At 43.8% G+C, this 26926-nt stretch overlaps 2 protein-coding genes across 2 annotated transcripts in view; one reads left to right on the top strand and one right to left on the bottom strand.

Moving 5' to 3' along the window:
* Nucleotides 1-7602, bottom strand: part of LOC147023362 (protein disulfide-isomerase TMX3-like) — an 89297-nt gene extending 81695 nt beyond the window's left edge. The window contains exons 1-2 of the mRNA XM_085888702.1: nucleotides 7527-7602; nucleotides 5478-5529 (exon numbers count right to left, since the gene is read on the bottom strand). Of these exons, the coding sequence (XP_085744828.1) occupies nucleotides 5478-5529; nucleotides 7527-7557 (83 nt within the window). The 5' untranslated portion in view covers nucleotides 7558-7602. The remainder of the gene's footprint in view (nucleotides 1-5477; nucleotides 5530-7526) is intronic.
* An 8020-nt stretch (nucleotides 7603-15622) lies between these two features.
* PFDN4 (prefoldin subunit 4) lies at nucleotides 15623-24889 on the top strand. The gene is made up of 4 exons (XM_085888697.1): nucleotides 15623-15719; nucleotides 16376-16480; nucleotides 22061-22198; nucleotides 22329-24889. Exons 1-4 carry the CDS (start codon nucleotides 15696-15698, stop codon nucleotides 22458-22460), a joined length of 399 nt encoding a protein of 132 aa, XP_085744823.1. The 5' UTR covers nucleotides 15623-15695; the 3' UTR covers nucleotides 22461-24889.
* The last annotated feature ends 2037 nt before the right edge of the window (nucleotides 24890-26926 follow it).

Below are 26926 nucleotides of genomic sequence, written 5' to 3'. Positions count from 1 at the left end.
CAGGATGGAAACTAGTTAGGGGGAAGGGTTAGCTTAGTTAGACCGACTTCATGGGGCAGGGGTAAGACCTCATGGAGTCCGTGGAATGGATTAGTTAGAGGGATTGTAGCCAGATTTAGGTTGGGAAATAAAATGATGATTTGGGGACATGGACAGACTTGTGAATGTGTCGAGGGGACGTAGTTTAGCTACGTAGTGTTAAAAGGAACGTGCTGTAGTTTAAGGGACGACGTGGGAGCACGAGTTAGTTAGGGGATGCAGATAGAAGGATGGCAGAGTTCAGTGGTGTGTGTGTGTTGAAGAGTTGGTGAGTGAAGTGGAAGCATGTGCTTGGTGAGTCGTGAGGTGGAGACATGAGTGAGTGAGGCCAGCGGGTCTGTGTGAGTGGAGTGAATGGGGAATGCATGGTGCGATGAGTGATTGGGGGGAGGAGTGACTCCCGCCCAAGGGACCCCGGGGTCAGTGTAGAGTGAGTTAGCTGGGTTAGTCAAATTGAAAAATGGAAGTCGTTTTGTTGTTGGTGGGAAAGTAGGCTCGAGACCCATTTGGAGGGGTGCAGGAGCCCTGTTGACGGGCTTGGGAGCGTGGCTGCGAAAGGTGAGTATCGCTGAGTGGGTACCCCGGGCACCAGGCTAGTCGGCCGCGGTAGGCCAAGGGCCCATGGGGGGCCGGGAGAGCGTAGTGGGCACGGGAGGGCCTGCTTGGTGGGGGGGCCCCGGGCGGCATTAGCCGCGTGGGCAGTGTTGTGGGCACGGGTGACCCTCGGAAAGGGCCCGGAGGCCGGCCTGCCACGTGTGCGTTTCAGGGGAGGTGCCATGGGGGGCACTCCCCGGTGTTAGGGAGCTGGTAGGCTCGGAGGCAGTGTAGTGCCCGGGGGTGCCATAGCGGGAGATTCGGCAGAGGGTCGTGCCTGCCAAAGGGAGCCACGTGTCCCAGCCAGGAGACCGTGTGAGGGCACGGAGAGAAAATTGGGGGGCGAGGCCCGAAATTGTAAGGACACCAACACAGGCGACGGGGGATCTGGGTTGTTAGAACCAATAGTTTAGCGAGAGGCGCTTGTTGAAAGCCCCGGGGTAGTTTAACAGTTAAATGGTTAGGGTAGATTAGGGAGATGTACCCTCCGCACCCATCCATCCCTCGTTGTCGTTGTGGGCCGCTGGAGCCACTTGGTGTTAAGATCGCCGAACTCTGGGGAGGCCATTCTGAGGCTTCGTTGGGCCTCGACACAGGACGTTAGCTCTCCCTTGTTCCCCTCCGGGAAGGGAACGTAGGGGTTGGGAGTAGACTAGGTGACAGGATAGGTTAGCCGAACAAGGACGATAAAGGGGGTTAGGGGACGATTTATAGAGGGGAAGTAAACATGGAAGTAAAAATAAAAACAACAAAAAAAATAAGTTGGGGCTAAATTGGGGTTTGACAAATTAAGGAGTGGGTATGTACAGTGACAGGCAAAGGCGATAGGTTGGGAGGGAGACAGGTAGGTAGGTCCGAGCCCGCCTTCCAAGTGGCCAGCACCACCGCACTCCCTCCACCAACCTCCACGGAACGGCAAAGGCTGGCCAACTTCATCTGCAGCTGCTGTGCTGCAAGGTCTGTGCCGGCTGGATCGTCTGCAGCTGCTGTGCTGCAAGGCCTGTGCCGGCCCACTTCATCTGCCGGCTGGCTGTTTTGCTGCAAGGCCTGTGCCGGCCACTTCATCTACAGTTGTGGTACTTCAAGGCCTGTGCCGGCCAGTTCATCTGCCGGCTGTGTTTGCCTGCAGCGGCCTTCTTCTTCTGCGGGCTGTGTTTGCCTGCTCACCTTTGCCATGCCATGCCCACTGCCCATGTTCACCAGCCCCGTTCAATTTTTTGCTTTGCCCCCCTGTTCATTTCCGTGTGCGCCAGGATCGTAAAAGCAACAGTTTGCAAGCTGCAAGAACTGCCCTGTTGGCAGCTACAACACGGGCCTGCAGTGGCAGCCCGTGCACCGTGTTTGTGTCCATCCATCCATTCGTTGTGCTCATTGCGTGTGCCACTTGAGCTGGCACGGAGACTGCGTTTGTGCAGCCCATGCACCGTTGTCGTTCACTGCATTCAGTTCAAACCGTTCATGCATCCATTCGTTGTGCTCATTGCGTGTGCCACTTGAGCTGGCACGGAGACTGCGTTGTGCAGCCCAAGCACCGTTGTGGTTCACTGAGTTCAGTTCAAAAGGGAAGGCCTTGGACTGCGTGTGAGCAGCCAGCCACGTTCCCTGTCACCTGCATTGTTTGAGCCAGAGACTGCATGCGGGCAGCCTGGCTCCCTGCTAACTGCTTTTCTTTTGCAGAGTTCAGTGATCCTGGGCCATGGTTTAGTGTAAGATTTGTAAGTTAAGGTAAGATGTACTGTACATATGAGTGCGCCCCCGGCATGTATGTCTTAGCGCCGGCAATTTTATTTAAGTCGTCCGTGTGAGTGAGTTTGTTTAGATAGTTACGCAGCCCTCAGGTTATTTATTTTGGGGACACGAATACCATGAATGTCGCACTCAGGGATCCGTAGGTAAAATGTACTAGGGGAAAACTACACATGATGGCACACGAAAATTTGGCGACTCGGGACGAGTCTGTAAAAAGGGAAGGGGGTAGTGTTGTGGTTACCAGATTCGCAAACCACCATTCAGGTCCCTTAGGTGAGGTATCTCGGTAAGTGCATGTGTAGTTAGGCCCAAACCCGTTGTCTAGTGGGAATACATGTCATTTATACGTGCTGCGACTCTTCAGGATAGCCGTTTTTCTTTTACTATCTTTATTTTGGACCAACCGCCATGATCACAACCACATCAACCACCAACCACAACCACCGCTTCACCACAACCGCCATGACCTTTACCGTCACAACTCGCCACCATCGCATCACCGTCATCTCGCGCCACTCATGGGCACCGATGCTGGACTCGTGTAGGGCGCACGTTGAACAGCGTGTACAAAATCACGGATTTTCTGCTTCAAAAACGGATCCAAAACGACACACGCCCACTTTTTGCCGTCCAATCGGTGAGCGAGGGGCGAATTGGCCCCGCCCCCAGGGCGATCGATATATGCAAATTTGTGGATCAAAAAGCCTTCACGCCCACTTTTTGTCGGGCCAATGGGGAGCGAGTTGAAAGGTCAAAGGGAGGGGGTCAAAGGCGAAGTTACGGGGGGATAAAAGGACGGTGTTCGTCAGTAAAAGGAGAGTAAGAAGTCGGAACGAGGAAGAAAGGAGTAGTAAGAAGTCGGAACGAGGAAGAAGGGAGTCGTAAAGGTCGGAACGAGGCGAAGGAGAGTCGGAACGGAGGGGACGAGCTGTGGAGAGGCGGCGAGTCGGACGAAGGGTGCTCGCGCCGTGCAAGGAGCTGCGCACCCCTGGGAGGCCGGCAGCGCGACCTGGCCGAGGTGGAGACGCTCGTCGCGCAGATAATAAAGATCCTCTATACCCCGAGCATCAGCAACCCCCTCCTGTTCCCCCCGCGCTGAGATAGTGCGACCAAGGGGGCCCCGTTCCCACCCCCTGCCAGGCACTGTCCACGAGGCCCGCGGGTTGCGGGGCCATCGCCGCTCCGCGTCTCATCACCAGACGGGTAGGCCCGACCAGGTCTCGGCCCCAGGCCTACCTCATTCTTGAGGGTATTTCTTTTCCTTGGTTTTGGGTATGTGTTGTCGGCGCCGTCTGTGAAGTAGAATTGTATAAGTGTTGCCGTGTGCTCGGTAGTCGGAATTAGCTCTTGCACTGTGTTTTCACTTTTATGTTTGCTTTTATGTAAAATGGAATTGTGTTTTTTTTTTGTGTGCATTTGGTGGAATTGTATTTGTGTGCTTCCCGTGTGCCGAGAATAAACGTGCTTTATTGTTGAACTGTTCTCCCGCCGCTTCGTCTTTTCCTCCATTGAATCCCCATCTTGCTTCACGTAAAGGGTTGGTAGTGGGCTGAATACGCCCGATAATTAATCGAACCGTCGAGCTCGACGATAACACCGCTCGGTTATTCTGATAGTACGGAACGGGTCGCTTAAGTGGCCCGTGTCCGAAGTCGACCTGCGGCGAGGTGCGATCGCCCGGTCTACCCTCCGCGTGGGTACTCAGGTAGTTCGAATTTGGCGAGCAACCCTATCCCACGCGGGGGCTGATTGGCTCGATCGCGGTGAGACCGAAAGGTCCACCCGTGACTGGTTCCCGGCGTTAGTCCGAGAGGGTCGCGACTGGATTGTCCGTCCGGTGGGCGACGCGCCGCGATTCGAGTTACGTGGCCATCGCACGCCGGCGGGCGCGAAGACCGCAACAATATATATTCTCTCTCTCTCTCTCTCTCTCTCTCTCTCTCTCTCTCTCTCTCTCTCTCTCTCTCTCTCTCTCTCTCTCTCTCTCTCTCTCTCTCTCTCTCTCTCTCTCTCTCTCTCTCTCTCTCTCTCTCTCTCTCTCTCTCTCTCTCTCTCTCTCTCTCTCTCTCTCTCTCTCTCTCTCTCTCTCTCTCTCTCTCTCTCTCTCTCTCTCTCTCTCTCTCTCTCTCTCTCTCTCTCTCTCTCTCTCTCTCTCTCTCTCTCTCTCTCTCTCTCTCTCTCTCTCTCTCTCTCTCTCTCTCTCTCTCTCTCTCTCTTGCAGCACAAGACTGCTGATTGCATTTCTGGCTGGGGGGTGCAGTAGTTCAGCTGATGAAATGCCCCCTGCTGGTTAGGGCAGCAATTTGGAATTTGGCAATGGTGCTGGCGATAACTCGCATCCATTTTGTGAGGGACACCATGGGATATTTGACGTAAACCAACTAATGCCGCCAGAATCACCCTGCCTGTGGAAGACCTCGATGAGAGTTTATAGCTGGGTCAGAATTCAAACTCAGGCTAGACAGCTCAGAGACGAGTGTGCATACCTATAGGCCATCCTGCCAACCCAGTATTGTTATTACAGATTCCCTGTTCATGCGAAGTGCAGATGAGAGTCAGAGTGCAGGCCTACTAGGGCTCTCAATATTCTCAAAAATCTCAAAGTGCATATTCTCAATTACCTCTGGTGTACAGATAGTGTGTGGCCTACCATTCACTTTCAAAAGTTATCACATCGTGACGAATGGTATTTGCAGACCGAGTTTCATTTGTATGGACATTAAGTATGAATACTCTCTGAGCTTGAACAATTGAGCCAATGGCAAAACATAGCCCAATGACAGCAGATCTTTATCTGGTAGTGCAACAATAAATGTCATCAAAATATTAAACCCTTATTTGAAAATAAAGAAATGACATCAGCCCGATGCATTAACACGATGGTATTAAAACATTGATAGTTTCACTGTTTCTGTGTCTCCCTGTTTATAGAAGGCAGATTGCGAAAAAGGGATGCAACCTGGAAATATGATGATTATAGAAGGATAATAACACAAAATGAAGAGAAAGAACAGGGAATGGGGAGAGGGTGGAGGAGGCAGGGGAGGAGTGTGTCAAATTGTTGAGAATGTTCTGTGTTTGTTTCTAAGACGTACGTTTCGTTCAATTCAATGACTTCCATAGATACACTCACAGCAAGGAGTCCAACTGGAGAGAAGGGTGAGAGGAAAAAAAAATGATATATGATGTAAATAATACAAGGAAGAAGTAAAGTGAAATTAAATTTCATAACTTGAGCAGCATTGAAGGATTGTGCACATCTAATGCAAATCAACATAGTTCAGTAGGAGGCCTGAAGTCCATTTTCAAATAATGAGTCTTATCTCGAATTATTAAATTGAGACCGCAGTCACATATCGAGTCACATTACACGGAGGCAGAAACATTGTATTGTCCAAGCATTCGTGATATTTCTCCTATCACTCTATACATTTAATTAATTAATTAATTAACCAAATATCAAGAAATTTGCTCTATAACCAGATGTTCTCCTCTGCTCTCATTACTATCTTCCTCCCTTCGTTGACTCTACCAGGTATCTACTTGATGAAAACCAAGTAACTTGCTCCGCTTTCATTGTACATTGCTATTTGAACTCAGTGTATTCCATCTGTCCAACAACTAGTCCATTTCAGCCGTCGCTCTCAAATTTGAAATAGTTAGGCAATTGCAAAGTTATTGTCCAATAATAATATTAATTTGCGATACTTTCTACTCATGGTCATTTCACACAACTCTCGAATAATCCGTCCTTGCTGAAGGGTTAATTCCCCACTGCTATGTTGTCTGTGGCGTAATAATTTGTAATACCAGCTTCCATCTGGTGGCACGATCCATACACATTTACATAGAGAGAATTTGGGTACTCCCACAACCATGAACCCCGGTTCCCAGGATTATGAATTGGTTTTTGTTTTTTACCCCCTAAATCCAAATCCTTCCCATGCACTGCTCAAATACAACCAGCAGTTTTCAACTCATTCTGTCCAGTGGTTCAAGAGTGCACAAAAGTCAAACAAGCAAACAAACAGACACTTCTCGAATTACATACGGTATGACTGCTCAACAAAGCCATTTCTGCCTGCTCAATTACAGATTTTATCCAATGTTTTTCAGACATCTTGCCGAATATAATATCTGCGCATCATGCACAATTGGAACTCATTCAGGGCCAAAGTACTGCTAAACTGCAGGTTTGTGTTGCCATTAATGTTCAAAATTGACATTCAATTCAATTGAAGTTGTTCCTCAAACATAATCTGACATTTGTGGACAGACAGACAGAGACAGACAGAGTGAACCAATTGCTAAACCTCACTTTTCGCTTCACACACATGGGGAAACAATGTCGACCAAATATTTTCGTTTGAAAACATATACAAATGTATAGCATGTGGCTGTTGCTATAAAATAATTGGACAGCTCAGTAAGTAGCTTGATCACTATTGAGGGGAGCAGAACGACAATAGAGTTCAGGATGACAATATAAAGGATCAAATCCACTGGTTGGAGGAAGCTGTTTAATAATTATTATTAATTGTTTAATAATTATAATTAGTATAATCCACATTCAGGCATTTCCACATGCTGCACATATCATGCTCATTGTAATGGTGCAATCAGTACGAACTAAGTAGGAATATAAGATGACATGTTGATATATGACACCATGGCCAAATCAGCCTGTTGTTGTCTCATCTCCTCCCATCTTGCCTTCAACTCTTCTTTTACACGTTTGTACGTAATATATGCCATTCCAACCAAGCACCCAGGAAACATCCTCCACACACGTCCGACCCTCATTCACCTCTTCATTTCTATACACTACAGTATATAATCACCCTCTTCCTTCTTCACGAGAATTAAATTTAATAATCCTCAAAATATTTTTTCCTTGTTTCCCTTTAACTCGTTCAATTAGTCAATTTATAGAACTGTCGAATTTCTCTCACGTTTCCATTTATTTATTTTTTTAAAAAAAACAAATGTCCTGTATTATTTAATATAAAATTATATTTTTATTTTTACTCGAGGAAGCAGATCCCGAAAACGAATTAAAATGTAATGACATATCAGCATTGGAGATGGAATCGATTTACACAAGAAAAATGACACGATATACAGATTTAGGAAACAACACGAACCGAACAGCGATGCTCCAGTGACCTTCGCCATGGCCTGCCCTCTGTCTCCTCCCTCTTCCTGTCTCCTCCCATCTTGTTGTCTGCTCCCATCTTCCTGTCTCCTCCCTCTTGCTGTGTCCTCCGATCTTATCCTCTCCTGTCCTCTTGTCTTCTCCTCCCTTCTTGCCATCTCCTAATGACCTAATCCTCTCTTGCCCTCTGCTCCCCTCTTTCCCCTCCTCGCCTCTTGCCCCTCCTCTCCTCTTGAACCCTCCTTGCCTCTTGCCCTCTCTTCCCCTCTTGCCCTCTCCTCCCTTCTTGCCCCTCCCCTCCTCACGTCTTGACCCTTCCTCACCTCTTGACCCCTCCTCACCACTTGCCCCTCCTCTCCATTTGGTGTCTGTCAAGAACAAAGTGATTCGATTTTGGTGAAGATCCAGATCCGAGAAGTTTTAAATTTTTTCAGTGATTCTTCACCGTTGAGAGATGAGGCCAAAAATGATACCATATGCAGCACGATATCTCAAAAAGTTGTGGACGGATTATGACAAAACTTGGTGGATGAGTTGTGGAGGTAACAAGAAGAAGCCGATTAGATTTTGGTTAAAGTCCGGATTCAGATCCAGCCTATCAATGGGATACAAAACGTAAACTGTTCAACCTGGCAGAGGTATGCACTTTACCGAGTGCCTGTTCTAGTTTACCATACAGGGTAGGCAAGAAATAACTGACACTTATATATTCAATGTAGCAATAGCAATTTAATAGAAAATGAGAATATTTATAAATCATAGAAAACATCAGTTTATGGAGAATAGAACAGGAAAATAAACATGGTTCTTTTTGAAAGCAGGATGAAAGCTTGCATCGAGGAATTTGTTCCAGTGCGGAAGAGTACAAAGCATATACCTCAGTGGATATCTGTGGCTGTGGTACAGTCAATACATTCAAACGAATACAATGGAATACATACCAGAAAGACAGGACTTTAGCAAATTGGAAGGAGTTTATTATTACACGAAATGAGGCAACCTGTATAATCAGGCAGGTAAAAGCAAACATGAGAAGATATTAGCATATGAGGTGAAAGTCAACCCTAGACTTTCTAGAGTTGTGTAAAAAAACAGACAAAGACAAAGAGTGAAGTTCCTAATTTACAGCAGCAGGACGGTGTCTTCAGAGAGAAAGATTAACAAAAAGCACAGACACGTAATATTTTTTGATAGTGTGTTTCCAGTTGAGGAATTGTCATCCACACCCATGTTAGAAAATAGGGACTATGCATGTGAACTAAATGAAGTGGAGTTTACGGAAGAGAAAATAGAGAAACACTTGTTGAAATTGGACATCAATAAGTCCCCTGGCCCTGATGGGTTGCATTCGTGAGGATTGGGAGAGACATATCAGGAAATATGTGAACCTCTTATAATTATCTTTGATAAGCTTTTGAAAGAGGGAGAGGTACCAGAGTTCTGGAAGCAAGCTAATGTGGTGTCCATCTTCAAGAAAGGGAAGAAGGACAATCCAGAAAACTATTGTCCAATAAATTTGACGTCTGTGCTCGGCAAAGTGATGGAGAAGATCATCAGAGCTGCACTTGTGAGCCATCTAGAGGGAAGTGATATTCTAAGTGATGAACAGCATGGATTGAGGAGTGGTCAGTCTTGTCTACTCAATTCCTGGAAGTTTTAGAGCAGTGATCACAGTCACTCGATGCTGGTCACAGTCTTGATTGAAAGGCTTTTGATATTGAAAGGCTTTTGGTAGTGTCCCTCATATCCGGCTCTAACACAAGCTTCAATCATATGGAATCAGTGGTCAGCTCCTTAAGTAAGCTCCTTAAGTCAAAGGGCGGAGGAGCTCCTTGTGAGCCAACAGCCATCCATATCTAGTGCCCAACTGTGTCTGCGGACGTCCTCCTGCAGTTGGGTCACTTCTTAATTGGAGGTTGGTGGCAGGATTTGCACTCCGGCCACCGTAAAACCCTTCATTCCGCAAAACGCAAAAACGCAAAAAAATCTGAAAACCCACTCCGTGGGGGTACCTCCTGTGCAGCTTCCCTTCGCAGGGCAGCTCACCGGATGACGGGATTGGGGCAAAGCCTTCGGGACCCCCAATCTTTGATAGGAGGGAAACCACGGGGTAACATCCCTGGGTCAGATTGCGGGAGAGTGTGTCGGAGTGGTGCTGAGGTGTCGTCCACCAGACGGCGGTCTCCTTGGGTTAACCTGAGTCGGTCCCTTCGGGTGGGTGCCTGGAATGTCCTATCCCTAAGAGAGGATGATCAACTGTCTCTGTTATCATCTGAGCTCAAGCGTTTGGACATCGGTATTGCAGCTCTCTCTGAGGTTCAGAGACCGGATTGCGGTGAGATAATGGTGAGTGGTTACACCTACTATTGGTCTGGTCGCTCTGATGGTTACCATACCCAAGGAGTTGCTGTAGCTGTGTCCAATAAGCTGACCCCAATGATAATTGAGGTAACACCGGTCAACGAGCGTATTATGAGATTAAGGATTCGTCACTCCTTGGGTGTCATTTCCCTGGTCTCTGTTTATGCTCCGACTGAGGCGAGTGATCTCACCGTGAAGGATGCATTCTATGCCACACTCGAGTCTGGTTGATCAGTGCCCCAGACGAGATACACTTCTAGTCTTGGGGATTTCAATGCATCGACTGGAACTGATAGGGACGGTTATGAGGTGTGTGTTGGTCCCCATGGGTCAGGAACTATGAACCAGAATAGCACTAAGTTCCTTGACTTTGCAAGAAGTCATGGACTTAGGGTGGCTGGTTCATGGTTTCAGCACCCACAAGCTCATCGCTGGACTTGGTATTCCAACGCTGGCGGTGTGGCAAAGGAGATTGACCATGTCCTCATTGACGGTCGTTGGAGGATGATCCAGAACTGCAGGGTCTACCGGAGTGCTCAGTTCCTCAATACTGACCACAGGCTTGTTGTAGCAACTCTAAAGCTGCACCTTAAATCCTGGAGAATGGTACCATCCCAGCCGAGGCTGGATGTTGCCAAGCTCAGGGATGAGAGAGTAGCTGAGGAGTTTGCGAACAGGCTGAGTGGACACTTGGGGGTCTGGGTGCTTTGGGGGGTCCTGAAGAGTTGTGGAGCGCCTTCAAGACCACCGTCCTTGATGTTGCCGGTGGATGCCTTGGAGCTCACCACAGGGCAAAGAAGAATTTTGTCTCTCAAGGGACACTGGATACCATTGACCAGAGTCACAGGGCCAGGCTGAATGGCAGAGCTGAGCTGTTCAGGGAGCTGAGGCGTAAAACTGTACGTGCACTGAGGGTGGACAAGGAGGCCTATGTGCGAGGAATCTGTGAGGGGGTAGAGCATCACCTGTGGACAGGTGATTCTCGTCCCGCTTACAGGGGAATTCGCGCATTATGTTCATCCAAGCCCATCCCTCGGAGCACTACAGTTCGAGCAGAGAGTGGTAGGCTCTTGACAGAGGAGTCTGAAGTGAAGGCCCGCTGGGCCGGTTACTTTGAGCGGTTGTACCAGGCTGATCCCCCAACTGTCGAGTTGGACGTCAAGGGTGTTACAATCCCTGTTTCTGACCCTCGAATCAACTGTGGTCCACCTTCGCTTGTGGAAACACGGGCTGCGGTGAACCAGTTGAAACGGGGCAAAGCTCCAGGGATCTGTGGCATCCATGCCGAACTTCTCAAGGCTGGTGGAAATGCTGCACTCGTGTCGTTGCATGCAGTTTTGTGCTCTGCCTGGAACACAGGCATCATCCCAACTGACTGGAAGAGGGGCCTTGTTGTCCCTCTCTGGAAAGGGAAGGGTGATCGCCAAGACTGCAACAACTACCGAGGGGTGACGCTGCTCTCAGTGCCGGGCAAGGTCTTTGCTCGGATAATTCTCGATAGGGTTCGCCACCATCTGCTTGAGCACCAGCGTCCAGAGCAGTCAGGCTTTACACCAAAGAGGTCAACGATTGACCGTGTCCTTGCACTTCGTGTCCTCACCGAACGCAGACAAGAGTTTCGGCAGGGGCTGCTTGCAGCCTATGTTGATCTCTGTAAAGCGTTCGATTCAGTGAATCGGGATGTCCTCTGGAGGATTCTTGGTCTTCGTGGGGTGCCACCAAAACTGATCGATCTGATGTCTGAACTCTACTCTGGTACTGAGAGTGCTGTGAAGTGTGGTGGTACCATCTCTGACTTATTTCCAGTTGTTACTGGAGTTCGTCAGGGATGTGTACTTGCCCCCACACTTTTCAGCACTTGTATGGACTGGATTCTAGGGAGGATGTCGGAGAGATCAAGTTGCGGTGCGTCATTTGGGAATGTCAAGATCTCGGACCTTGACTTTGCAGATGATGCAGTCATCTTTGCGGAGACTTTAGACATCCTCTTGGGGGCCCTCGAGGTGCTGAATGAGGAGTCGGAGCCGTTGGGATTACGGGTTTCTTGGGTCAAAACTAAGATCCAGGCTTTCGGTGACATCTTGGATGCTGCTCTCCTGTCTGTGTCTGTTTGTGGTGAGGATGTTGAGGTCGTGGAGAGATTCACTTACCTTGGCAGTGATATTCATGTCTCTGCTGGCTGCGAGTCAGAGGTCAATAGACGTCTGGGTCGGGCCTGGGGAGTCATGGATTCACTGGATCATGGGGTGTGGCGCTGCCGGTACCTGTGCGGGAGGACGAAAGTCCGAGTCTTCAGGTCCTTGGTACTTCCAGTCTTGCTCTATGGGTGCGAGACTTGGACTCTGACGAAGGATCTGAGACGGAGACTTAATTCCTTTGGTACCAGGTCTCTTCGGAGAATCCTTGGCTATCGCTGGTCGGATTTTGTGTCCAACGAGCGGTTGCTGCACAGTCCGTGAGCGTCAGTTGCGGCTGTATGGACATGTGGCTCGTTTTCCTGACTCTGATCCTGCTCACCAGATTCTCTCAGCGAGGGAGTCTCATGAGTGGAGGAGGCCAGTGGGTCGACCACGTGCCTCATGGTTGCAACAGGTTGACCATCATCTCAAGGAGATGGGGATGGGCCTGGCATCTGCCTGGGGGATGGCCAGACGGCGGCCCCTGGAGTACCGGCGGAAAGTGGACGCAGCGACGTGCTGTTCTGGCACATGCTCCCATACCTGACCTGACCTGACCTCCTTAAGTGGATCAAATCATATTTTTCAGGCTGCTCATTCCAGAATGATATTGATGATGCCATAAATTGATCAAACCGTATTTGTCAGGCTGCTCATTCCAGAATTATATTGATGAGGCTATTTGCTGGTCAAGACGATGGCAGTTTCCCTTCAATGAAACAAAATGTAAAGTTATTCATTCTGGAAGAAGGAATCAGGAGTTTGCATACACCAATGGCAAGGGGAGTGAAAGCAGAGAAATCAAGTCAGTCAAGTAGGAAAAGTACTTACAGGTACTCTTTGATTCAAGATTATCCTTTTGTTTCCATATTGCAGATTATGCTAAGAAAGCCAATTGTAGGTTAGGAATCATTAGTGAAGCAGAGGCTTTTATTATTATTATTTTTTTATTATTATTATACAAAGCAATTGTTTGACCAAGTGCAATTTAGTTTGTTCACCTTTTTACAAGAAAGAAGAATATATTGCCTCAAGAAGGTGCAACAGAGAGACTCTAGAGCAGTGTCTCTCAGCAAGATTTACCAGACGACCCCCTCATTCTGGTACTTGGATGCCACGACCACCTGTTATCCTCTCCAAGTGTTAAAAAAAAAAAAAGACAAAAAAAAAAGACAGGAATGGGGATTTTGAAAAAAATTCACTTTACTGGGAAATTACTGGGTTTATCCAAGTGATGTTTTTTTTAACCCAGGTGGGGAAAACTGGACTGGGTCCATTAGTACCAACCCTGACCACAGGAGTAACAAACAGGTTTGAACCTGGGCCATGTTTATTTCCTTTCTGCAACCAACATATCAATTCGGGGACTCGTCTTACTCAGTGAACATCGTAGCTTACTCTTGACATCGATCAGCCTGTTTCTGCCTTTAGCTTTGATCATTACTAAGCTTGAGAATGCAAGTTCACATCTGTAAGCCGTCATGGGAACATCACCAGGACTTGTGTCATTACTTAGCACAGACAGCTCGTGATCACCCTGGAAACTCACTCACGACCCTTTTGGGGGTCACGACCCACCGTTTGAGAAACACTGCTCTCGACTGTTCAAAACAGAATTTCGCAGACTTGGAGCAATATGGTATCCAGATAGATTGAAGACACTAATTGGTGTAGCCACTGTTGCATATAAACGAAGTAGAGCAGAAGTGATTCAAATTTAATTTAATTTTTTTTCAGAGGATTGAGTAATGTGGCCTATAATACATTTTTCACACAAGAGGACTCGACCGGGACAAGAGGTCATTCACTCAAGCTGAAGAAGTTTAATTTCAAGACGAGATTCATGAAATGTTCCTTTTCTGTCCATTGTATAAATAATTGGAATTATTTTTCCTCGTCTTGTGATTGAGTCGGGCACTCAAAACCAGTTTAAGTCTGCGCTTCATCGAGTAGCGTTCGTCCAACCACCCCTTGAAGTTTAAACCCCTATACTAGGGTTGGGTGAATAGTGAAGTTTTTTCGGTTAAGTGTCTTCGCATAGCATTTTCGATGCTGAATCTGAAAAATTGGATTTTTTTTTTACCTCCGATGACTTTTGACCCCCGAAACTTTAATATATTCAAAATGGTGACCAAAAAATGATATTTTAATTAATTTCTGACCAACTGAGAGAAAATAAGGCTTGTAATACATCAATTTATATGTTTTTCCGATCAGGAAATACGAAAATGGCACTTATGCAACGATTGGATGATTTTTAAAACACAATTTTTGAAAACCGCACAATATTTTGCTAAAATTGAACTGTTTCCGCTAGTGTACTCGGTAAATATAGACTGTCTGGGGTCAAAGGTCCTTTGTGCTTTTTGCAAGTTTGTATAGTATACAATAGCCTAGTATTTTTATTTTTCTTCAAGTCTTCCTTTTTCCTAAATTACTTGATTTCGGTCCGATGCAACATCCAATCATTTTGAAAATGTGATTAGCGTATTCCTTGTCCTGAAAAACATATGAAATGATATATTACAAGTCTTATTAGTCACATTAGAGAAGGAAAACATGAAAAAGGTCAATTTTTGGCCGCCATTTTGAATAAATTAAGGTTCCGGGGGTCAAAAGTCATCGGAGATAAAAAAAAAATTCCACCGGATTCGGATTTAGCATGGAAAACGGCCATAGAAAATGCTATGCACAAAATTTCAATCATATTTACCCAACCCTACCTGTACACCGTGAAGATCGGGACACACAAGCAATATATCGGCTTTACGTCTCAAAATCTTGTCAGAAGATCCAGCAAGCAAGACCCCCTCATTACCTCACACAGCTAACGCTCTGAAAGCACCACAGAAAAATGACATTTATTTAATTTATTTGTCTTTGGTTGAATATATTTTACTGTCTGTGGTGAATTGAAGGTCGTGACGCGTGATCACATGTCACGCGGCTCGTGCACGGGATAGATAAAGCCAAGATTCCGCGCGGTCGGGGGGGGATTGTCCCTGGGGCATTGTCATTTATGGCGGCGGTCCACTTGGTGCTCGTTGAATGGTGAGAATTGAGAGTATACCGGACTCCGTGCTTATGCTGATTTATTTTTGCGGTGATCTACTGCACATGTATACATTGCTACATATGTACTCCTAGCTGCACCTGTATCCCCTGATGTGCCCGTAGAAGCGGCTTCAATCAAGTGGAATAAAGCCTACAGCACTCTGAAGGTTCTTCTCTCGCTTTCATTTCACCGTCTTCTCTCTGCATTTGCGATGAAATATTACTTCTTTGATGTATCGAGTATTGGTATGTTAAATTTTCGCGGTGCATTTCCAACCTCAGTTGTAAGTTTGCCGTCACACATTAAACCGATCGTTTATTTCTTGTGCAGAATGTCAACGCTCCATCAGTGTAGTTCGCAGCAGTTTCCGTATCCTCTGTTTTATTGAATTGTTTTTTCACTTGGTGGTTTGGTGATATTAACGATTGGCGTGTTAAAATCCGTGAGGATATTCAAACGACGTTCTCTTTATTTTAGCGTGATTTATTTTATTTATCGTTTTTTTTTTATCGTTGCTGAGGAAGGTTTCAAGAACGCTGACGTCATTTCGAGGGCGTCACGCAACATGGCTGCCACCATTGGGCGTGCGGTAATGTGGGTTGCATGTGTGTTGTTCTTTGGGTTCAAAAGGTTGTTTTTCTTTCCGCCTCCACTCACCCTCACGGTTCCTGCCTTCATTTATTCTCTTGTCAACGACGTTTGATGATTCAGAGATATTCCGAAGGGTTATCAACATCCTTTGGTCGATGATCTGCCCAATCTGTACAGGCCAAATTAGTAATCCGGAATGAGTGGTTGTAAATGTTGGTAGGGACCGAATCGGGCGTCACAACCATTTGGAGTAATATATTGTGCTACGAAAGGCAGATTTGTTGGTGAGCTCGTTGGTAGCTTTCGTACTTGCGTTGTTGATACGTCTGGTTGTCAAACCGTCCTCACTGTCCAGACCACGTGTGTGTGTGTGTGTGTGTGTGTGTGTGTGTGTGTGTGTGTGTGTGTGTGTGTGTGTGTGTGTGTGTGTGTGTGTGTGTGTGTGTGTGTGTGTGTGTGTGTGTGTCTCAGGGAGAAACCTTCACATTGCATGGATAAAGATGTCCCATTTATACACGACAACACCATAAAATTAGTACATTTAATCCAGATCAATTGATTGATGGGGTTGGCTCAATTATTATGACAGGGCCCTGGAAACTCTGGAGAATCGGACAAGTAGGTTTTATTAACATTGCCTCATTCTCTTTGCAGGGTGATGATGTGATGGTGACGTTTGAGGATCAACAAAGAATAAACAAGTTTGCTCGAAACACCAGTAAGCTTTTGGATCTGAATGAGGAGATTGAGCAGAAAAAGGTTTGTTGTCCAAATCCCTTTTTTTATATGTCTGCATCGATAGCTGTCGTGTCTGATGTACTTTTATTGTTGCTCTGTCCTTGACAAAAGACATTATTGCTCTGTGACCTGCTTGCTTTCGAGACTTTCCATAAAGTCCTCCACAAATTCCTCTGGAAGTGGAACTGAAGGTTTAGCATGAGGTTATTTGAATGTCTTTTTAAATAGAATAGTGCAGTCAAGTGAGCCACCCCCCCGAGCCGAGCCATCAACCAATAGTGAGCGAGCAGAGAGGGGCAAAGCGTGTCTGAGCTTGAGATGGCGGGCAGTCATCATGATGGCGTGCGCGGTGGGGTGGACATAAGAAATGCCTGGATTGACACCAGGAGGGTGTGTCTGTGAGTGTCTGTCCATCTGTTATCTGTTTTTTGTTACCACAATAGCTTGTGCTTCACTGAAGGGATTTCAACCAAATATTGTAAAATAATTGACTGGAATACAAAAATGATCTGGTTTGGTTTTGGGTTCAAATGGGAGATAAATATTCATTTATATTAATCAGTTCACATATCCTATCACGATGCTCAACCAATTACCAAATGGCAGGTACAACGCATCCTGAATTTTTCATGTGACCTTTAATTGCGATTAAATGTAACAGTGGTTTCACATCTAACGTGGTTATAGGCATATACAGTGCCTATAAAAAGTCTACACCTCCTTTCAAAATTTTCACCTTTTGTTGCCTTATCTTCTGGAATTAAATTACATTAAAGTCAGACTTCTTCCGCCTTTATTTACACATCATAACCCACAACTTAGATTGGATTTAGGTCGGGGTTCTAAATGGCCCAATCAAGGACATTTATCTTTTTATTCCTTAACCACTCCAGTGTAACTTTGGCTGTGTGCTTCGGGTCGTCGTCGTGATGAAAGGTGAACTTCCGTCCAAATTTCAGCTTACTTGCAGAAGGCAGCAGGTTTTCCTCGAGGAATTTTCTGTATTTTGCTCGATCCATTTTCTCTTCTATCCTGACAAGTACCCCAGTCCCTGCTGATGAGAAACATCCCCCATAACATTATGCTGCCGCCACCATGCTTTGCAGTAGGGATGGTGTTCTTTGGATGATGTCTTGTGCTGTGTTGGGTTTGTGCTAAATGTAACATTTTGCATTTAGGCTAAAAAGTTCCATCTTGGTTTTGTCAGACCACAAAACTTTTTGCCACACTGCTTCAGAATCTCCGGAGTGAGTTTTGATGACCTCAAATGGGACTTCATGTGGGCTTTTTTGAGTAATGGCTTCCTTCTTGTCTTGTCACCCAACTGCATAGGCCAGACTTGTGAAATGCTTGGCATATTGTCGCATGCACCCACTGACCAGTTTTGCCATAAAGGCCTGTAGCTCTTTCAAAGTTATTAGCCTCTTGTTGGCCTCTCTGATCAGTCTCCTCCCTGCCTGGTCATCCAGTTTGGAGGGATGGCCTGATCTAGCAGGGTCTTGGTGGTACCTTACACCTTCCACTTCTTAATGATTGCTTTGACTGCTCCAAGAGATATTCAAAACCTTTGATGTGTTTTTATACCCATCCCCTGATCTGTGCCTTTCCATAACTTTATCCCAGAGGTCTTTTGAAAGTTCCTTGGACATCATGGTTGAGTCTGCTGTGAAATTCACTATCAGCAGAGGAAACCTTCAGGAACAGCTAGCTGATTTTATTCTGAAATAATCAGAATCACTACAATTTAACATAGGTGGCAGCTAATTTACTTGGTGTGTGATTTTGAATGTGATTGGTTACATCTGAGGTAATTTACAATTACTATTATAGGGCGGGGGGGGGGTGGACACTTATCCAACGAAGATATTCTAGTTTTATGTTTTTAATTAATTTTCTGAAATTTGTATAATTTGTTTTTTACTTGGAAGTTGTGGGTTATGATGTGTAAATACAGGTGGAAAAAATTTGATTCAATGCAGTTTAATTTTTTCCTTAATATGGCAGCAAAAGGTGAAAATTTTGAAAGGGGGTGTAGACTTTCTATAAGCACTGTATCCATCAACACATTCACGTCAATTTCTGTTTTCTAAATGTTTATTCATTTCATCCTCTACATTTTAAAGCCAAATTAATATTAATGCAAATTGTGAAATATTTTGCTGAACATTATATTACTAAGTACTTAAAAAATTCATGGAGTACTCTGGGCACTGGCGATCTTTGTGACATCACTTTTCTCCCGTAGTCAGCGGAACAATTAAGAAATTTCCCACTCCCCATGGATGTCATCCTGTGGGGCTTATAATGATCTATCCTTTTAAATGCTGAGCATCAAGTAAGCAAATGGCTCGTGTACCATTTTTAACTTCTTTGGTATGATTCGGCCCGACCCGCTAAAACCTACCTCTAAGACTTAGAGTGGACGCTCAAATCGCAACACCATTTAATGTGCATTACAAGATAATTATTACCCTCATCGAAGGAGAGGGTATTGTATTTGGTCCGTTTGTTTGTTTGTTTGCTTGTCCGCACAGAACTTTTGTGTTTTTCTCTGCAACCACTTGTCGGATTGAGACAATTTTCATCATAGGTGTGACTACTTATGTAGAATGTTTTAATGATAATTATGACATCATCGGTCATGTGGTGTGGCAGCCATATTGGAAAAACAGAAAAACCTTTGACCTGTATCTCTGAAACCGCACGAAGGAAAAAATTGAAACTTGGCGCATTGCAAGTACTCAAGGGGAATCAGTGTGATTTTTAGCCACGTCTCGTTGCGAATGCTGGCTCAAAGAGAGCTCCGCGTTGTTCTTGTTGTTGTTGTTGTTCTTCTTCTTCTGGTGAAGACAAAACCTTTAGGACGTGGCTCTTGGACACATTTGTCCTTGTTTTTTTTTTATGTCATAGTGCCTTCATTATGACGTCATAATTGCATATGTAGAACGCTGCATCCGATCAGTATGAAAATTTTTGAGGGTCATCTCAAGATAAAATGGTCCACAAAAAATTTTTTGATGACGTTGTCAGTCATGTGATTTGGCAGCCATATTGTTTAAAATAAAAAAGTTTTAAAAAAATCTCTGAAATGGCTGAACAAATTGAGGCAAAACTACACATATGACTGCCTATCCATTAGGAACAAAGGGTTCATACATATGATGTCATCAGTCACATGGTTTGGCAGCCATATTGGATTTACCCTAAAACATTAAAATAAACCAATGTCACCCGCAGGGTGACCCGTATCTTGCCAAAAGGTGACCACGTGTGACTTCTTTAAGGTCACACTGAGGTGAACAGAGCTGCTATCCACCAGGAGCGACTCCTTGAGGAATATCTGCCGACGAGAGATTCCGATGAGAATCGTTCGACAGAGTAACCATGAAAAATATGCGTTTGCCTCATAACGTCACCAAATGACGTCATAATGTCTCGAACTTCACATATCTAGAAAGCACGCATTGAGGTGTTCAATTTGAGGTACTACATGATATGGTTCCTAAAACTTGAAAATTTGACCTTGGGGTCAAATATGTTTGACCTTAGGCGCTAACCATGAAGGTCAAGGCCAATCACCACCAAAAATTAATCAGCTGAGCGCCAGACCATGAACTATATTCCCATGAAGTTTGAAGACGATCCGATCAAAATTACTCAAAAAAATAAGGGTTTCGTCGGCTCCCCTGATTTGCGACAAAGTGACCTTGACTTTGACCTTGACCTTCAAAATTTTTATGCGTTGAAAGGGACCTCTATAGGCCTCTGATATGCGAAGTTACAAAAATTTCCAATAATAACTGTGCTCTGCAGAATTTTTTATACGTGATTACAGACAAACAAAAAAATAACAAGCAGTCATAGACTGGTACTTACGAAATCGTCAACTTGACCTCTGACCTTGTCGAATAAAAGCTGTCTCTTGAGAAGGTAGCGACACAAACCAGAAGTTTCTACAATGATTCTGTACCGAACCATCAAAAATCGAATGTTTTGGATGTTTGACCTCACTGTGACCTTGAACTTTGACCGATTTTGACCAAAATCTAATCAGCGCTAGCCACCACCCTCCTGAATCACGTGGTGTAATTTGACATTGGAAGCTTCTTCCGTTCTCGAGTTATCATTTTTTGGATGTTTGACCTCACTGTGACCTTGACCTTTGACCGATTTTGACCAAAATCTAATCGGCACAAGCCATCAGCCTCCTGAATCACGTGGTGTAATTTGACATTGGTAGCTTCTTCCGATCTTGAGTTATCTGTACCAAACCATCAAAAATCGAATATTTGACCTCACCGCGACCTTGACCTTTGACCGATTTTGACCAAAATCTAATCAGCACTAGCCATCACCCTCCTGAATCACGTGGTGTAATTTGACATTGGTAGCTTCTTCCGTTCTCGAGTTATTGTGCCTACAAACAATCAAACAAACAGAAACGGAAGGCATCAATATACTTACGAAATCTTTAGATTTCGTCAGTAAAAAATAAAAAAAACATACAAGCTGACTAACATATCTTGCAAAAACTTCGTTTTGGCAAGATAAAAATGTTCTCCAGAATGGCTTGTCAGATCGAGGGGAAACTTCACACAAATGTTCCCCAGGGCATGTGTGTACAAGTTTGTTAAGGAATAATTGATGTCACATTGGTTTGGTTTGGCAGCCATGTTGGATTTAAGAAAAATATTAGATAATGTTTTCTCTTGGACCACTTAATCAATTGATTTATGATCTAGTAGTGATGTAGAATACAAGTTTTAAATTTCAACTTGATCGGACACATGGTCTGGCAGCCCGAATTATAAAATTTTTTGACATGGATTCTTTTTTTTTTTCTTTACTTTTTTTTTTTGAATAAGGCTCACTTGGCTGTGCCTGGATTGGTTTGAGGGTAGAGTAGTTGCTGAAATGCGAATCCTATCCAGGTTCCTCCTGATGACTTCACCTTTTGCTTTTTGCTTGTTTGGGTTCCTTCTGATAACTCCAATGTCAGACTTGTACCTATTTAGTCTTCCATTTGATTTGAAGTGAATGGATTTAAATCCCATTCTGAATTCAATTAAATATTATTATATAATAATTTATTATTATTAAATAATAATAAAAAAACGTCGTGGGTCAAAGTGAAGTCTCTAATCAAAGCGGGGCGTCTTGGTACCCGGTCATTACTGCCAGCAGTTATAAAGTGGCAGTTCTAGTTATGTCTTTTATTAATAACACAACACATAACACACAACAGTTATGAATATAAAAGTTCATTTGGAAAAGTTGTTTCTACATAATTTGTAATTCATCTGAATGTGGCATTATTGGTGGGGGTGAATACTTTTACAGGCCACTGTATATTAAGCTTGAGCACCTTGAATGCTCAGGATTTATTTGCTCTTTTCTTTTCAGGTTGGTGGCGGGGGAGCAGAATCGTCGGGGTTGGGGTGAAAAATATCATGATGTACTGTGAACAGTTTTTGATCCAATGACCAATACATGGAATTATCCATTCGTTATCGCAGGACTCTACCATTACATACTAACTTTTTGTTGTATTTTGAGGTTTTCATTCACGAGATACCTGTTCTCTGTTTTATCACGTTTCAGAAGGAACTGCAGAATATAGAAGATGCAGTGGGAGATGTGTTAATGGCCGATGACAATGATCAAGTCCCATTTTGTATTGGGGAGGTTTTCTTTACACAGACAACTGACACTGCCCAGACAATGTTGGAGGAATCAAAGGTTGGCACCAAGAAACTGAATAACTGCTTCTATACAATACTCTTGTTATTGAAGAACCTATATTTATTGATGGGTTTAAAGTGAACAATTGTGCATTGTCATTTCTTTCTCATCCTTCCACCCATCACAGCAAGGATTGGACACAGAGATATCCAAGTTGGACCTGGAGGTGATTGCGATTAAACAGACTCTCGCTGAGCTCAAAGTTCAGCTTTATGCAAAATTTGGCACCAACATCAACTTGGAGGCGGATGAAGAATGACGTTGAAGCTCAGATTGCTTCAAAAACCGATCCTCCATTCTTGCAAGCTGCGACAACATTGGGGCTTCCTACTTGCTGCTAGAGCTAAGCTCCTTTCGGCTGTAGGCCGTGATACGAGAGCTCGGTGCAGCATCATATGACGTGTGCTTCAGAATTTTACGTTTGCTGAACATCATTTCCAACTTATTTTCCAAAACAAAGCTGGTTTGCTACAGAAAGGTCCTAAAAATGTTATCCTTCAAAGGTTTTCAATGTTTTATTTTAATTTGACATGATATTTATATTTTTGGTGAAAGCTGGCCTTGGGATTGGCTGAGGGGGTCAGGAATGATCGATGATGGGGCTGGTGAAGACGGAAACAAACCTTTGTCCGATTGCACGAGAATACTGTTGCAGAAATGTTTTTGCTATTGTTGAAAGGATGAGCTCCATGATGTAATCATTCCCACACCTCATTCGATACATTTCCTGTTTGTTCCGGTGCCACCATTACTTATCTTAACATGTGTTTTCTGAGCTTTTCAGTTGCTTCATCCTCCCTGTGTGAATTAAGCAGAATGCTTGTTGAGGGTTCATGACAATGATTTTAATTTTCCTTGTCATGTTTGTTGTCGGATCTTCTGATTGCAAAATCTCTTCTTGAATTGCTGTGGGTCCGGAAGATCACATGCCTCCGCTATTGATTTCTTTGTTGTTTGTTTGTTTGTTTGTTTAAATGGAAATGCTGGAAGCAGAGTTTATTTTTTGGCAGACAGAATAGTGTGCCCAATGTTGATTTAATGGCTTCGTTAATTTTGAAGGTTGTTATTATTTGTTTTATTTGTTTTTTTGGGGGTTTTTTTAAAATCACCATATTATCTGAAAATGTCAGTTCTTCTCAAAAGTGCTCATTAGGTTGAATATTACTAATCTGATTTCATTTCTTACTATTCTGCTGATTGATAATACAACTTATTTGCTGATCCTGTTGTTGCACTTTTGGTAAGCTGTTGTCCATGCTAAAATGGTATGACCATGTAATGCCATTTTGTCCTTTCATTTTGAGACAGTTTGTGCAATATGGTTTTGTTTTTTGAGAGAAAGTTAAATTCATTCAATATTTTCTTTTTTTTTGTTTTACTTTTTCTTATTAAGCTTTCACAAGTATGCCATTTTCCATGTTGAACTGAGATTCAGTTATTAAGTTGCTCTGCTGGTTCAATCATTGCAGGTCAGGCGTGACTGTTCCACTGATGTTGGACTCGTGCGTTAAGGCAGGTATTTAGAGTTTGGTTAGGGTGCTAGCACACAATGGTCTTTGTTCACAAGGCACCATGGTATCTTTAACCTCCACCTTCAAATGTTAGTACATGGGATACCTGGCTTAACATTATTGATGCAATAATACTTGGTTTGTGAAACACCGCAATAACTTTATCTTTGGGTCGGAGATTGAGCCCACATTAGACAGCTCAAGGGCGAGTATGGTATCTCTATGCTCTCTTATCAGTCCGATGCAGCTTAATAAATAGTAATTGATTTTTTGAGGCTATATCATCTGCTTCCATGCCAAACGTTTCCATTGTTATCTGCGATAAATCTGACCCTCTTTTTGTAAGAAGTCCTTTTAAAGATAGAGCTTGTGACATAATTTGCAGTGTAAAGTTTATATCCAGTTAAATGATAAGACAGGAATAATGTTGCTTTATATTTTTAAAAAGAGACTTAAACAAAGATTCTTATCTCTAACGTTTGGGCTGGAAGAAGGTGAATGGCGTCGACCTTGAAAGCCTGCGGATAGCATACAGTTGGCCCCCAAAATAGTTTTCCAGGTAATGTGGAGACCATTGAATGTAAATTATTTGCATCCAGGAAAATTAATGAGATCGACCTGTCAGCTTTGCTGGCCTTGCTCTAAATTTGCAGGATGCTGGAAGGAGTGCATGCTGCGTACAAACGAAGATTGATGATCATGTTGAACCTCACTAAAATAAACTCAGGGTATTTGGATTAAAATATCTTGTGTGACAGAACAGGTGCACAGGAGCGTTCGACGTTCAACGGTGATGTCATACTTGGTGAAAGATGAAAACTTACCTGCTTGGTTGGCATTATTCAGAGGGTATGTCGGATATAGAATGTAAGGAGCACTGTTTCACAGAGAGGAGCTGGCTGAGTAAGCACTCATTTTTGTGATTGTAATGGGAGAAACCTTGTTCAATGTTAGTTTTGGGGAACTTTGGAAGATTTTTTTTTTTTGAAAATGTTTGCTGGATTATATTCTTTCCCTTTGCTCTTTCATGGAGTTTTGTAAATGCACACTTTCTCAACCTAACTTTACTCAATGTTTATCTGGAAGCCCTTTCCTTGTGTGCCATAGCTTGTTATTTTGAGCTTTACTGTTGAATCCATTGTCTGGGATGATTAAAAACAATTAGGATTTTTTGAAATGATGTCATCTTGCTGCTAAACTTTAAGATATCCAATTTAACAATGTTTTTGTTGGTATGATGATGATGAAGGAGCTGTTTATTTTTCCATATTCTACAAGGGTGAGTAAAAATAAATAATAATTCTCATATTTGTGTGACAGAGTATAGGGGCATTTCCAAAAATGTAAAGCTTGTAAAATGCCTTAATCTACAATCAACTACCAGACAAGAACTAAGAGCAAAAGCAGACATAGGAATTGACAAAATACTGAAATACCAGAATTACTTAAACATCTGGGGAATATTTTATGCTATTGACCTACATGTTGGGTGGGATATGAGAAAGTTCTTTAAGCAAGATTTGAATTTGTTCATGGGTGGCTGGGCTTTCATTGCTCTGTCAATAGTGTTCCAAAGACGAGGATCGTAATATCTCATTGTATTCATGGAGTATGATCTGCGAGTGTAGGGTAAGAACTAATTCTTCTGAGGATCTGATGTAAGCAGGATCTGATGCTTGTGTTTGTCGTTGAGGTGAATATTGAGGTGAATACGAGGAAATAGTGCAGGGAAGATTATAGACATGCTTGTACATAAATATCCCTGTGTGTGCAATTTGTTAATGCCATCAAGTCGGAGTGTTAAGTCTCGCACAATGAGGTGCAGTGTCGTCTTGAGGATGAGAGAAGGTAGAAGTCATCAAGGCTCTTTTTGAGCAACATTGAGTAAATGAAGCTTGCTGGTACTTACCCATGCAATATTACAATACGTAAATGAGATAAGGTAAAACTGGGGTATTGTAAAGATAAGTAAAAAAATGGTTGAGATTAAAAATGAACGTAGTCTCGATAAAACACCTGTTACGAGAAACTGTTTTCATGATGATAGAGATGTCAGACCAGGTGAGTTTGTCCTCGATGATGAACTCCGAAATCTTTTGTGAATTGAACCTTATTAATAGGGATATGATCAATTTCAATATGGTTTGTGCTGATAGAAGATTAATTCGAATTGGAGAAGATGATGTACTTTTTGGGGATTTTTTATTTATTTTTTTTAACTAGCAAGCACTCCCTTTCTCAGAACACCTTCAGCACATTTTTCTTGGAAATGCAGCACATACTAGGAAAGGATCAAGGATAGAGCCTTGTGGAACACCAGGTAAAACGGCTTTCCCATTGGAATCAAATTTATTGACCATCATGAATTGTTGACGGTTACTAAGATAAGCGAGCCATCACAGAGCAATACCCCTGATACCAAAAGATTCAAGCTTAGATATGAGAATACTATTATATGGTCAATTGTGTCGAAGGTTTTCGGCAAGTCAATAAAAATGCCTGCAGTAGACATTTTGTTACATTCCGCATCGGTGAGAGCCATGGCAGTGGAATGTTTAGAGCTAAAGCTGAATTGTTGGTCATAAAGAAGGTTGAATTTCGACATAAACTTGGAAAGATGGTTTTAAACGTCTTTCTAAGATTTTAGAAAAACAAGGAAGGATAGCAATAGGTCTGTAATTGTGAATTTGCAGCCTTTAAGATAACAAGGGACAGAAGTTGGCAGGATGGCCGAGACTTAGAGGTCTGCACACTCGTCTCTAAGTTGTTTAGCCTGGGTTCGAATCTTAACCCAGCGAAAAAACTGCCATTGCGCTGTTTCAAAGGCAGGATGATTCATCGATATGTGCACTTGTCCCTTGGACGTTAAACTTGGCTTCACATCTGCCGACATTGGTTGGTGGAAGTTAAACATCCCACAGTGTCTTTTGTGAAAAGCAGGCGAGCTATCGCTGGCACCATCACCAAATTACAAATGCCTGCCCGAACCATTTCGTCGAACGTCAAGCTTGATGAGCTGGTTCGTAAAATATTTGGGCCAAGTCTCCCCCGGCCCACCCCCACAAATATGTGGAAGTAATTGTGGCCATTAAAGAATAAAAAGAGGAGCGACAGAACCACCAAAGCAAAGAGAGATTGAAGGTAAAGGCAAGAGGTCGAGAAATGAAAGACAACAGTTAGTTTAATGGAAACTTGCTTCCCCTAAATTTTCAGT

This window comes from Eptatretus burgeri, chromosome 7, assembly GCF_056783735.1.
Source record: "Eptatretus burgeri isolate ZD-2024b chromosome 7, Ebu_testis_v1, whole genome shotgun sequence".
Lineage (NCBI taxonomy): Eukaryota > Metazoa > Chordata > Myxini > Myxiniformes > Myxinidae > Eptatretus > Eptatretus burgeri.
The sequence above is the reverse complement of the archived record's forward strand: the minus strand, read 5'-3'. Positions and strand labels throughout refer to the sequence as shown.

Bases quoted from the DNA above. Each gene is read 5' to 3' on its own strand.
- PFDN4 (XM_085888697.1), top strand. From the start codon at position 15,696: ATGGCTGCCACCATTGGGCGTGCG. The intron at 15,720-16,375 runs GTAATGTGGGTT...TTCTCTTTGCAG, and splicing joins CTGCCACCATTGGGCGTGCG to GGTGATGATGTGATGGTGAC. The intron at 16,481-22,060 runs GTTTGTTGTCCA...ATCACGTTTCAG, and splicing joins AGGAGATTGAGCAGAAAAAG to AAGGAACTGCAGAATATAGA.